The sequence below is a fragment of the Cydia amplana genome, chromosome Z (genome assembly GCF_948474715.1).
Source record: "Cydia amplana chromosome Z, ilCydAmpl1.1, whole genome shotgun sequence".
Taxonomy (NCBI): domain Eukaryota; kingdom Metazoa; phylum Arthropoda; class Insecta; order Lepidoptera; family Tortricidae; genus Cydia; species Cydia amplana.
Window position 1 is genome coordinate 31502737 of NC_086096.1, and position 13755 is coordinate 31516491.

Sequence of the window (13755 nt, forward strand, 5' to 3'; positions counted from 1 at the left end):
TCAAATTAGAAATACAGTAGTATTATAGTTGAAACTTAAATGATTCTATTTTTGTCTTTGGATTGGAGTATATATGTAGTGTAGGGCCATAACACACATTTAGAGGCAATTGTTTGTAACATTTGGTCAATTGAATTATCCGAAATTCTTAGTACTTGAAATATTATATTGTATATCAAATATTAATTGCACACAAAAACGTAAATTGTTTACGACTGCTACACCATAGCTAGTGCCGCATGTTTGCGTGCTTCATACTCGACTTATGGAGCCCTGAACAAGTTTTACAAAACATTTATAGGTTAACCTAAAGCATCCACAGACCACTCTATTTCAAAAACTTAGTATCTAAAGATTATCAAATAATAAAGTTAATCTTTAATAGAAAAATAAAAAAGTGATTAACTTAATACTGCACATTAATTTAACTCTAAATCAGTCGAGGCATTGTTAAAGTCAAATAAAAAATATATTTGTTGTTTCACATAAGTATGTGAATATTGAATGTTTGATTCCCTATCAATAAAGCTTTCTCGTGGAACAATTTTCTTATTGGTGTACTAATTTTAAGATATAAAATTATAGCTTGATAACAATTTGAACACATTCAAATATATGTGAACTGATAAAATAACAATATATGCTAGCAAGACAAGTCATCTCATCTCCTCCACTTCAATATTTTATCAGTATTTCATATATAAGAACATGTGATCAAGTAGCTATACTGCTTAATCTAACTGTACTAAACTACTAAACTAAATTCTAAACTTTAAATGGTAATAATAAAGCAAGTCGTGAGGCGGGATATTTGCATCAGTCTTGTGTAATTCTCAATCATGAAAATTAGTTTTTACTGTCATCATTTCAACTATTTGGTAATCATGTAAAAAAATGAAATTAGTTATACCCTTTTTATGGACATGTGTGTAGGCTGCTTAATCAGTTCAATTCTGATTTCAATGATGAGAGTGTTGCATCAAGAACTCTGCCAGCTGCATAGCCAGGGATGTTGAGGTAGGCGGGCTTGTCGTGCTCGCACAGGCCAGGCTGTGTGCAGCAGCGGTTGCCTGAAGAGCTGGCAGAGGTTGGCGCGCCGCTCAGTCCTCCACCGATCGCTGCTTCCGATGATCCCTGACAAATCATCTTGTGGTTTGTAAATTGTTCCAAAGAACGCAGCTGTTCTCCACAGTTGTCACACTTGAGTTCTCGGGCATGGACTTTCTTGTGGCTATTTAATGACCTGGAGTTGTCAAATACCTTTGGGCACATATCGCAATATTTCAACACTTTCTCTCCAGTGCAAACCACTTTATGGTTGTTAAGTCTGTCTAATGACATATAGCGTTTGTTATTGCAAAGATCGCATTTGAACTGCTTCTGAGGTACTCTGCCAGTATGGACTTGCATATGTTTACGTAGGTTACTCTTATCTTTGATGTACTTTGAACATACTGAACACTTGTTTACATCTTTTCGAGTGTGATTAGCATCTAAATGTCTTCTTAGATGTGATTTCTTGTGAAAGGGTTCCAAGCAGATTTGGCATCTGAATGGCTTTTGCGCAGGATGCACACCAGTTAGATGTGTGTTAAATTCGAGAATAGTAGGGTAGCTCTTTCTGCAATGTGGACAGTGAAACAGCTTCCGACAGATTGCAGCACTGGAATCACAAAATGGATCTGAGCAATCATCACAGAATGAGTCTAATCCTACAGGTGGTGTCACAGTGCTTCTGTAGTGGTCTAGGTCACCCCCTAAAGGATCACGTTCGGGGGATGGTGCTCCTCGGGGTTCCTGCTTAACCTTAGCCTGGTCACTATTTTCCGAAAAATCATCATGTGATGGAGTGGTCCTTGAAGTGCTTGCCAACATCCACCATGGATTATAGTGCCATGGGCCTAAAGCTGACTGAACTCCTTGACCTTTTATGTCACCAGGCTTTGTTTGAGTTTCTGCATTAGAAAATCCAGGAAAACTGGGCAACTCTTGGTGTTTAGTCCGCTCAAATATACTGTGCTGTGATATAAGATTTTCATAATCACTTGAGTCCAATTTCCTCTCACTTCTATCACTTTGTTCCCGTTTAGACATTTTCACTGAAATCAAGAAATAAACAGTTTTAACATCGATTATTTTGTATATTCATAAATCGACTATTGCAATAAATGAGTGGATCAACTATATTTGTCTTGTTTTTTGTCCAATTGTCAAAGGGAAGTTAGAAGAAATGTTCTAACATGTTCTACTAACATCCTTAGTAGATGGCAAATTATGGACATGGTTTATAAATAGATTGTAACCTCCTACAATACTTGACAAAAAAAATCTGTAATAAATAAATCTGTTTTGGTCACAAAGATTACATTAACCTGTGCCCTAGTATCACAAGTGTGATACTAACTCATTTTGGATCATAGTGACCCAGTATCAGACGTGTGTTACTACTGATCAATATGGGTCAAATTGCTTTGCATCAATTTGTTGTATGATTGTCGTTTGACGGGTTAAAATATTAGTCTTGTTGCATGTTTGTTTCATTTGTATTGTGATGTCTTGTATTGGGTAAAAAAGAAATAATAAATAATTATATTGAGTACAAAAACTAATGATGTGCAATAAAAAAAAACTGTTTTTATTTAAATAATAATTATGGTGCCATACAAAACCTTATCCCAAATTTTTTAAGCAAGTTTATTATGCTACTTTAATTATGAATATATGTTAAAAGTAAGGGCAAAAAGTTGAAAAAATACATATGCAAATAAGGATACTTTGTCAATAGAACATTAAATGTTTGTATTTAAATCATTCCTTATCTGTAGCATGAGACAACAAAACGAGGAAAAGAGAGCGTCTATTGCGCGCCATTTTGTTTTTAACAAAATAACTTATAAAACAAAGATTAAAATTACTAACATGTTATTGTTTACACATCATTTCTTTATCAAACTTAGCATTGTCGAATATTATATTTTTAAGCACTATTAAAGTATGTAAATAAACCTAGTATCAGTACAGATAGAAACATAAACAATGCACACGCCCAAGGAAATTTTATCACCCTTGCGTAATCGACTATGAATCGAAAAAGTGCACAATTACGCAGCTTATTGAGATACAGAATCAACGTTTTTCTTTGCTATAGCTGTTGGTTCACAAGCCATAGAAGAATGGGACACATCTAAAATATCTGGACTTCCGGAAATCTGATGAATAGATTCATAAAATGTTGTCTTCATGTCTGTAAACAACGCAATTACGCGCCTAACTCATTTACTGCGCCTTTTTAATTCATGCTATATCGTATGGGTTGGTTGTTCAAGTTACAGGAGACATCATTTTGCCAATTAGAAATAAACTATAGATTGTAATTATAGGATTAGTGAATAAACAAACAAGAAACTTGCAAGTTTATATTGTGGATAGAGACATTCTTATTAGAATCGGTTTCGCATGGGCAAGTATTATTCATATTTGTTATAATAAATATCAAAACGGTCATGAAAAGTGTTTATGTAATAACTTTGAAATACATACGTTTACGGCGAATTCCTTTTAAAATTTCAACAAGTTTTTTCAATGAACATCGGCCATTTTGTTTGGTTTTAAGAGTTTTGATGTTTATCTTGTCTGTGGATAAGGTTTGGTTCGTTTTGAATAGTGTAACAGACGGGCGTACCGGACCGCAACCTTGGTCCGGTCAGCTTATTTTTTTTTCTCGCTTCGTTCTTAACCATTTCTTAACGAACGTACAGCAAACGACTTTTGACTTGATCGAACATGCCTTGGACCGCAAGGTTGAGGCCCAGTCTTGGAGAATTGATTCCACGACTCTTTTCTTTCCGCACAGACTATATTCTCTTTGGTCTATTTATTCATTATTTTTTGCAAACAGCGTAATCGAGTCCACACTGGTCCACACTCGCGCTGCCATTCACGCACATAGTCTAAAGGGGGATTAGGCCGTAACAGACTATCGCACCGGACCGCGACCTTGGTGCGCTTCTAGGAATAGCTCGTACTTGGGTGGGCTTCCACACTTTCGCACCGGACCGTCAAAACGATGCGATCCTAGCTTACAGACTGCCGCACACGTGCGCCAGTGTTGCCAAGTGTCCCATATTTCCATGTTTTTCAACGAATTTTTGCAATGGAATCCTATAAGATTGAATTTAAATTAATGTGGTTCCGCTTTTTTAGAGGTAGATGGGCGTGAGGTAATATAATGCACCTTTTTCCATGAAAATCTTAAAAAATCTGTGTCTTTTTGTTGGGTGGAGAGGCGGATGAAAGAAATAAATATTATATGTAAACGTTTGTTTTATTTTACTAATATCGAATCAACACAAGATCATACATTTTTCCAGTTATATATCAGAATTGACAGATAGCTAAGTGACACACTCTTTAACCTTTGTAGTTATGATGTGCCAGTATCTTCATCGATCTCCAACACTCCTCCTCACAACACTACTACTGCAACACGCCCAGTTTGCCTCTAAGCATAGCGAGTCTGGGCCCTGGTAGTGCCTTTGTCAAAAGGTCAGCCTCCATCTCTTCCGTACACTTGTACTCGATCTTTAGTACACCTTCTTTTACACAATCTCTGATGTAGTGTACTTTCAGATCTATATGCTTCGATTTGGAAGATACTATAGGGTTGTGTCCCAATTTTATGCCCAAATCTCTAAACAGCGATCTTAGGTGAACTGCTTCCTTCGCAGCTTCTGTCAGAGCTGTGTACTCCGATTCTGCTGTTGAAAGGGTCACGCTTCTTTGTTTCTTGGATGCCCAACTGATCGCTGCCCCGGCGTATTTGAAAGTATAACCAGAGCAGGACTTTCGGTCCAATTTGCAAGCGCCCCAGTCGGCATCCGCCATGCCATCCAAGTCGTGCCTTTCAAGTATCGTAGCACTCGCTTGGCCGATCTAAAATGTTCCGGTCCAAAACTATCGTTGAATCTTGATAGATAATTAACCGCATACGTTATGTCGGGTCGTGTAGCGACAGAGATATACATTAATGTTCCTATTAGCTTTCTATAGGGTAAAATATCCTCTCCTCCTTTCTTGTTAGGCTCCAGATTTAAGTTGATTTCAATCGGAGTAGTCGTGGTTTTGCAATCCTCCATCTTAAATTTCTTTAATGTTTCTTCAATAAATTTCTTTTGTGTTAATTTTATTTTATTTTCTTTGTATTCCATATCAATTCCGATTAGACGTTTTGGTTGTCCTAAATCTTTCATTTCGAATTGTTGGTTTAACTTTTTCTTAATTTCGGCCAGTATTCTCGGGCAAGAGTAAGCAATAAGAAGGTCGTCTACATATATGGCAATTATTGTCTTTTCTCCTCCTTTGACTAATATGTAGATACAAGGATCAGCTTTCGACGCTTGAAATCCTATTTTCTTTAGTTCGGTATCTAATATTGTATACCATTGCCTTCCTGCTTGTTTTAATCCATAGAGGGCCTTTTTGAGGTGACATACTTTTTCTTGTTCGATACTTTTTATATCTTCTAGCATGTTCTTTGCTTTGTCATACAAAGTAAAATCATCCTCGTCGCATGCCTCTACCATTATTTCGGCTACGTATTGCTCGGTATACTCAGGTATGCCGTCGTGACATCCATTTGGTTAAGTTTTAAGTCCTCTTCGACTGCTAGTCCAATTACAGATCGAATGGTACTTAATTTGGCAACTGGTGCAAATGTTTCATTGAAATCAATTCCAGGTCTTTGTCCAAATCCGCGCGCAACAAGTCTGGCCTTCTTTATCTCTCCTTTTTCGGGAGTTCATTTGTTCCTCAGAACCATTTTATGGTCAATAATTTTCATGTCCTTCTCTTTCTTAACAATTTTCCATGTTCCATTCTTTATATGAGCTTTTATTTCCGCTTTGATAGCGTCATGCCATTCTTCGTTATTGAGATCATTTTCGCATATAAGTGAGAGTTCGTCCATGTCTTCATCTAATGGCTCTTGATTTTCATATGAATTTGAAGGTTGGTCAATCAGTTCATAATCTTTGTGCCATATTGGAGCTTTATGCGCCCTAAGAGGTCTTGGCTCTTCGTTTATAGTACTGTTGACATTTATTTCATAATTTTCAGGTTCTGCATATTCATCATCTTCAGGTTCTGCAGGTTCTTCGTTTGTTTCAAATTCACCATCTTCAGGTTCTGATACAGGAGGTGCGACTACAGTTTCATGGGTAGGGTTTGAAGAGAATTCAACTTCTACTACAGGTAAGTTTTTCTTCTTCTTTATTTGTTTTTCCTTCCTCTTTCTTTCTGTATTTTTATTAACCTTGATTTCTGTTTCAGGTCTCACACGTTCCTGTTGTTCCTGTTTTTCAAAAAAATCATCGTAGTTTTCTTCGGTACGATCAACATCCTCTTTATAATACATTTTGTCAATGAACTTCACGTCTCTGCTTATTACAATACCTTGTTTTTCAGGAATGTAAACGCGATAACCTTTTGCTAGCCGTGCATAGCCCATGAAGACTCCTTCTATACATTTTGGTGTAAATTTACCCTTTCTGTGTTTGTTTAGGACAAAAGCTTTACATCCAATTATACGCAGGTGATTCCCAGATGGAGTACGGCCGGTCCACTTTTCATATGGTGTACAACCTTTCAGGGCTTTAGCTGGGCTTCGGTTGATGAGATAGTTCGCTGTGTATACTGCTTCGGCCCACAGTTTTTGAGGTATATTTCCTTCGATCATCAAACACCGTGCTCTGTCAAGAAGAGACCTATTTTTGCGTTCGCTTTGGCCATTCTGTTGAGGCGTGTACGGTGCTGTGAGCCTTCTCTTGATTCCATGTTCTTTTAGAAAGTTATCGAATTCTCTATTGCAGTATTCCGTTCCATTGTCCGATTGTAGACTTTTTATCGGTTTATCATGAAACTTTTCGACTTTGCTTTTGTATTCCTTAAATTTCTCGAATACTTCGCTTTTGTGCGATATGAAGTAGATGCAACAATATTTAGTGTAGTCGTCCAGGAATGTTAGGAAATATTTAGATCCGGCTAGTGTTTCAGTGTTGACGGGCCCGCAGACGTCACTATGCACAATTTCCAGCGCTTGTGTAGATTGTGGTCCGTCTAAGGATGAAAATGGCAGTCTGGCCATCTTCCCTTTGATGCATACTTCGCAGTCCGGTAAATTTCCTCCTCCTAGTTCCAGTCCTCTAATCAATTTCTTGTTTGCAGCTAATTTCAAGTCATTTTAACAATAACAATAACAATATTTTCATTAAGATGTCCAAGTTTTCGGTGCCAAATTTCAATGTTGCTGACTGTCTTTGCTATATTTGCTTTTTCTCCCTTTGTGTAGTACAGGCCGTTTTCTTTCGTGGCAGTTAGAGTTACTTTACCTTTTTGATCTTTAACGTATGCCTTATCTTTTGTGAACAGTACGGTGTTTCCTTTTTCAGTGATTATTGCGACTGACATTAAGTTTGATGCCAAGGTAGGTACATACAACGCATCATGGAGGTTAATTGTTTCGTTTTGGATGTTTATACGTACTTTGCCTTTGCCTTCAACTTTAGCGGTGTGATTTTCAGACGCTAGCCGCAAAGTTCCAGTTTCGGAGTTCATGTTCTCAAAATTATCTTCCTGTGCACACATATGGGACGTGCAGCCGCTGTCCAGACACCAGGTATCTGCAGAGGTGATGGACTGGCAAGTAGGAGTTATGCTGAAGTTTTTCTCATCCTTTTTGTGGAATGTTTGATTTTGCTGATGTTTATTCTTCTAACTCCAGCATTCTTCGGTATTATGCCCCTTTTTCTTGCATTTCTGACAGTATTTAGGCTTTTTCTTGGAATCGAATGCACCTTCTCTTCTTTCTTTTTGCGCATCTTGGTTTTGTCTAGCTTCACTTTCTTCTATAATTTTAATTTTCAGCTCTTCAGGCTTTGGTAGGGTATCTCTCGATTCTACCGCTATTCTGAAGTTTCGAATGAAGCGGGTAAGCTGTATAGCATCATTATACTTAGTAGATCAGTATTTAAAGTTATACCCATGTCTGCTAATTTATCGACGGTGTCCATGAAGTCGTTAAGATGTTCGCGGACGTCACCGTTGTCATGTTTTTTCAGTATGAGATGCTTCAGCAATGTTGCTTTTCTTGCGGGACCAGTACTTTGGTAAATGCCTTTTAGTTTTTTCCAAAGCTCGGACGAAGTTTTGCAACCTTTTATTTGCTTCAACTCTGAAGGCGAGCTGAGAAGTAATAATTCTGACCTTGCTAGTAGATCTTTGTGTAGAAATTCTTTCTTTTCCGTCTCGTTGCTAGTTGCATTCGGCTCGGGTATCTCTCCGGGCCATTTTTGATTAGCACTGCTTGCGCTTGGAGACACCACGTATCGTAATTTTCTTTCGTTAGGGCTTCGATCCGATGGTACGACGACGAAGCGGTTGCTGCCGATGTGCTCATCTTGAACGAAGTTTTATTTTTACCGACTACATTTAACTAGCGAACCACGCTCTGCTACCACTTGTTGGGTGGAGAGGCGGATGAAAGAAATAAATATTATATGTAAACGTTTGTTTTATTTTACTAATATCGAATCAACACAAGATCATACATTTTTCCAGTTATATATCAGAATTGACAGATAGCTAAGTGACACACTCTTTAACCTTTGTAGTTGTGATGTGCCAGTATTTTCATCGATCTCCAACACTTTTTAAAGCACTGCTTCCGCATTTTTGTTATTTCATCAACTGGTTACATTGCCGTCCACTGTCATAATTTGAAAATGACAGCTGTCAATCGGTGCGATGCAGCTTACACACTAGGGAAATTGGTGCGGAGCGCACCAGTATTATTATTACCTGTCAGTTGGTGCGATGCGCATGCCCGCCGGACTGCTATTAATAATAATTATGTGCGATGGAAGCTTACACACTATCGATAAATGCGCCGCACCGCACCAAGGTCGCGGTCCGGTGCGATAGTCTGTTATGGCCTTAAATTTTGACAAAAGAAAAACTTGACTGTCAAAACTTAAAACCAGATGGACGAAAAAAAAAATCAAAACGTCAAAAGTGTCAAATGAACAACCAGCCCATGACCAGCCCGCTCTGCTCAGCCTTCATTTCTATTTTTCCAAGAATTGTATGTAAAGACTATATTTTTGAGTTTTTCGAACACCTTGATACCACACAAGCTAGCGACGCTAGTTTAGTGATACTCAGATGGAGTGGATAGGCTCAACAATATTGAAAACATTCTGGAGACCTACAATAAACGTGATAAGGTTAGTCTTACTACATCTGCAATATTATCTACAATATCTCGACTATCGAATGACAGTCATAACTGTTTTTTTTCAGAACAAGGTATCATGCTGACAAGACACGGCTTGTGAGAAGGTATGGGTACGATGAAAAACTTTGGTCTGGTGGGCTCTTGCCTAGATCCAATGGAAGACCCCTGCCCATACCTGAATACAGGTAAAATTATATGTATTTAATACATTTATTTAATTGTTTTAAAAATTATCTCTTGTTTAATTGAGGCTATTACATGGCATTATTTCTTTATAAAAGAAAAATCACATAGTTCTTTGATAGAAATAATGCCATGTAACAATATAGAATTAAGTTATTTTTTACATTGAGGATGCAGTTATGTCTATGTTGTTAAATATTCAGTTGCATAAAAAACATTAGCTGGGTTAACTGGGATATTTTAGGGCAAGTGTGTATAGTATCACACTATCACAAGAAAATGGATATGATTAGATGCAATTTACGAGCAACCAAAGACAAAGACTACCTCATTAATAAAAGTTCTCTACTGGTAGAACTGCCAATATAGGTACTTAGAATTTATTAAGATGTCCAAATTGTAGAAAGAGCTCTTAAATACTATTCAGACACCTGTATAAAAATCCAACCATACTATCTTCTTCTAATTATAAAGTAATCACATTTTCCCCAATTGTTTTCATGTATATCATAATTCATAATAGCTCAAACCCATACAAAATTTCAACAGATCTTTACTCTCTTTTTTCAATTTATTTATTTCATAATAGTCATTACACACACAATACACACCAGTAACAAATAGTTTGCTTATGACTTATGACTGTTTCAAATTTTATACATAATTTAAGCATTTAGATTGAAACTACAGATGAAGTGTCGGTCACTGGAGCAACTATGTTATGTACTGTCACATACATAACATATTGGCACCAGTGACCGACAGGGAACCAGTAATCTGACACTTCAATTTTTGATTTTGAAGAAAATGAGGAAAAAATTAGGAAATCCAAGAAAAAATCCAATATAACAACTGTCCGAGAGGTCATCAGTATAAGCTTATACTGCTTGCACCAGCTGGTGTCTCGCAGGTCCTACAATAATCTTCATAGACACTTCTTTAGCAACAGAGTGGTCAAAGCTTGGAACAAACTCCCAGAAGACGTAGTATCGGCCCAAAGTGTCAATGAGTTCAAGAACAAATTAGATAAGCACAACGCAAATTCTACTCAACACGGAAAACTCTGTTGATGACTCTGGATACAGGCATTATCAGTTATTTCAACTGCCTGCCTGCTTTATAAATAGTAAATAATAATAAAAAGGGTAGGAATCCCAATTAATGTGGCAACTCTGTCCAGTAGCTGCACAGTGCTGCCGTATTAGGAGATACACAGTGTTGCCATATTATATGTGTAACAAATACTTTCTTATTTTACAGACCTATAAATGCTTGGACTGAGCGCAGAGCCCTATTCGGACAAAATGACTACATAGATATTCTGGGAAAAGGTGACCTTCATCCAGTGAAGACCTTGTATACACTCCCCGCATGGATCAGGGGCTTCCAAGCTCGTCAAGAATACCATGTGAGTCTGTAATAACACTAATACTCTTAGCATTTAACCATCCGGGTTGCTTTTCCTGAAGGAACTGGGTTGTCATGTTACTTTCCTAGCTACAAGTTCAAGTTAGATATTAATATTGTTTTCAGGTCATTCTTAGGAAGAGGAAAATGTTTGCAAAGACCGCCAAACCAGCAATGCGGCCAACTAAATGGAAAGATCTAGAAAAACGCCTGTCATTCTTGTATAGGAAACTTAACAGAAAAACAAAAACTGGGAATTCCCCAGATTAGAATAATGTATATTATGCGAATAACTGTGTAGGTATATATGTTTAATAATAAATGTAGTGTGTAAACTTGTACGTTTTTTTAAATCTTTTTGCATAGACTGCAAATTTTTTTCAAATACAGACTTACAGAGTAATCATTCTTTTAGCTTTGTACTGTTCTTTTCCAACAAAAGTATTGACGCTATGTATGTATTGTATGTGGTGGTATGATCTTTCCGATTCTGTAAAAATTGTAAATAAATTTGTATGCCAGGGAATACACAACCTCTGGAATCATGACGACTCAGGCATATGAATCATAAGCGTAAGTGTGTGCGCCTCTTAGGATTTGTACATTACCTGCATGTTTATTCTAGAATGCATGTGTCAGAAAACCTAATAGTATCCATCATTATATATATTTTCTTTGATCAAGGAAGCTTCGCTTCCACATTGATTGTCACTACTAGTGAGTATTATATTTATTGGTCATGAGACGAGCGCAAGCGTGCGCCGGAGCGCAGGTATACAGTCCAAATGATTGAAACAAAAATAAATTTACTTATATATATTTAGAACCTAACTAGTGACTAATATTTGGCATCGTTAATATATGGGCACATACGCCCAATCTTCTTTGATCATGTCAGCCGCCTTCTCGGCGATCATAACGACGGGTGCGTGCGTGTGCGCTGCGGGGATGCGCGGCATGATGGACGCGTCGGCGACGCGCAGCCCCGACACCCCGCGCACGCGGAGCCGCGGGGACACCACGCCTGTAGGGTCACCACTCGGAGCCATCTTGCAGGTCCCGACCTGCAAAAATTCGTAAGAGTTAGGTATAACAGCCTGGCCACGACATTGCGCGACTGGCTTCGGCTAAGGCGAAAACCATAGGTGGGAACGAAAGGTCCTTGCATTGTAACAAATGGCATGCGAAGATTTGTGCATTGGAGTATACAGCTTGTGCGAAAAGAGAACAGTTGTGGAATGTATGGGGCCCAATACATTCAACGACTCTTCTCTTTCCGAACAGACTCTAGAAATGGAACACTTCATGATGTGTGCATTACACTAACCATTTAGAACTTAGAACCACTTTGACCCCTTCATGTCGATGAAGATCATGTAAGATCATCGTACGTATTCATTTCATGTGAATATTGTGAATGAAGAAAGGGTACCTGGTGGTCCAAAGTAATGGAGGTCTGCATAATAGCGCATTCCCAGTAGTCGTCGGAGTCGAAAATAAAATTCTCGCAGCCCGGGAACGGCGTGTCGTGTAATCTCGTGCCGTACCGCTGGAAGGCTTTTGTGTTTATTATGTTCTGTATCTGTAAAAAAATGAATTTTGTTATTCTACCGGCCACCTAACACGTTCGGAAACAACAAGGCCGCCGTACTCAGAAGCCTCGTTGCCGAGCGTGTTTTAGGGGGTTTCGAAAGCATTCATAAGTTCCTATATGAGCAACTTCACAAATATTTTAAACTGAGGCGATACCGCGAAAATAGATAGAATCGTTATCTGCTTCTCTATCGGTTGAATATGCAAGAGTGATGCTGATGATGTCGATGGTTTGTAGGTAACCTTATACATAACCTTATACCAATACTATTACTTATCTATCTATCTATCTATCTATCTATCTATCTAATACCTTTAAACGAGCAATTCTTGTATATTTATTTATATCTATATATATTTCGGGGATCTCGGGAACGGCTCTAACGATTTCGATGAAATTTGCTATATTGGGGTTTTCGGGGGCGAAAAATCGATCTAGCTAGGTTTTATCTCTGGGAAAACGCGCATTTTTGAGTTTTTATATGATTTCCGAGCAAAGCTCGGTCTCCCAGATATTTCTGTGCTTATACAGTGTATAAATCCAATACGGGCGAATATTTAACCCTTTGACCGCCGTTGGCATGTATACAAGACAACGATAGAACGATACACTGGCGCCGCTGTCTTGTATACAAGACAAAAATTCAACCGCTCGGTAAATGTGGAAAAAATATCAATTATAATTTTTTTTACACTCATGTTAATGTTTTAGGTCCTTGTTTAAAAAAAAATTGCATTTATTGCACCTATAGAAATCCATTCTTTTATAATAAGTCTCTCAAAAAAATTGCTCCAGATTTCAACGTTTTTCTTGTTCCTCATCGCCGTTGTCTTGTATACAAGACAGCTAGGGATGGGATGTTAACTCGATATGAGAATATTCAAAATAAATATCAAATCGCAAATCTGGTTTTATTTAACCCTGAAATGCATGACTTTTTCTTTTTACCCGAAATTAATATATGTATCACATAATTGTTTGCCGATTCTAGGAAAAATAGTAAAAAAAATATAACTTCGATTTTTACTGCGTAATCAGTGTTAGAAGTTGAATTGGCTAAATCATATTTATGTAAATATGTAATTTTCAGTAATAGATATATGAAATTTTTTACTACCATTAGAAAGGTACACTATTTGTGATATACCTATGATAAAGTTTTTAAATATAACATAATTACAAACCCCGAAAAATCTGCCCAAAATGACATACTAAAAATCATCAACTTCCAGGTTTTTCCAAGTTTTCCGACATTTCGTCTTTAAACAAATGTAATTTTTAT

At 37.5% G+C, this 13755-nt stretch overlaps 3 protein-coding genes across 3 annotated transcripts in view; 1 reads left to right on the top strand and 2 right to left on the bottom strand.

Moving 5' to 3' along the window:
• Positions 1–798: 798 nt before the first annotated feature.
• LOC134661894 (zinc finger protein 664-like) lies at positions 799–3660 on the bottom strand. Its single transcript, XM_063518121.1, has 2 exons — positions 3541–3660; positions 799–2099 (listed from the first exon to the last, which is right to left on the bottom strand). The coding sequence occupies exon 2, from the start codon at positions 2092–2094 to the stop codon at positions 943–945; it is 1152 nt and encodes a 383-aa protein (XP_063374191.1). The 5' UTR covers positions 2095–2099; positions 3541–3660; the 3' UTR covers positions 799–942.
• A 5450-nt stretch (positions 3661–9110) lies between these two features.
• On the top strand, positions 9111–11218 carry LOC134661944 (large ribosomal subunit protein mL51). Its single transcript, XM_063518196.1, has 4 exons — positions 9111–9278; positions 9355–9474; positions 10733–10880; positions 11006–11218. Exons 1-4 carry the CDS (start codon positions 9217–9219, stop codon positions 11147–11149), a joined length of 474 nt encoding a protein of 157 aa, XP_063374266.1. The 5' UTR covers positions 9111–9216; the 3' UTR covers positions 11150–11218.
• Positions 11219–11676: 458 nt separating this feature from the next.
• The window catches only part of LOC134661098 (glucose dehydrogenase [FAD, quinone]-like), a 41277-nt gene continuing 39198 nt past the window's right edge, over positions 11677–13755 (bottom strand). The window contains exons 6-7 of the mRNA XM_063517036.1: positions 12312–12461; positions 11677–11943 (exon numbers count right to left, since the gene is read on the bottom strand). Of these exons, the coding sequence (XP_063373106.1) occupies positions 11734–11943; positions 12312–12461 (360 nt within the window). The 3' untranslated portion in view covers positions 11677–11733. The remainder of the gene's footprint in view (positions 11944–12311; positions 12462–13755) is intronic.

Bases quoted from the DNA above. Each gene is read 5' to 3' on its own strand.
- LOC134661894 (XM_063518121.1), bottom strand. From the start codon at position 2,094: ATGTCTAAACGGGAACAAAGTGATAGAAGTGAGAGGAAATTGGACTCA.
- LOC134661944 (XM_063518196.1), top strand. From the start codon at position 9,217: ATGGAGTGGATAGGCTCAACAATATTGAAAACATTCTGGAGACCTACA. The intron at 9,279-9,354 runs GTTAGTCTTACT...GTTTTTTTTCAG, and splicing joins CCTACAATAAACGTGATAAG to AACAAGGTATCATGCTGACA. The intron at 10,881-11,005 runs GTGAGTCTGTAA...TATTGTTTTCAG, and splicing joins AAGCTCGTCAAGAATACCAT to GTCATTCTTAGGAAGAGGAA.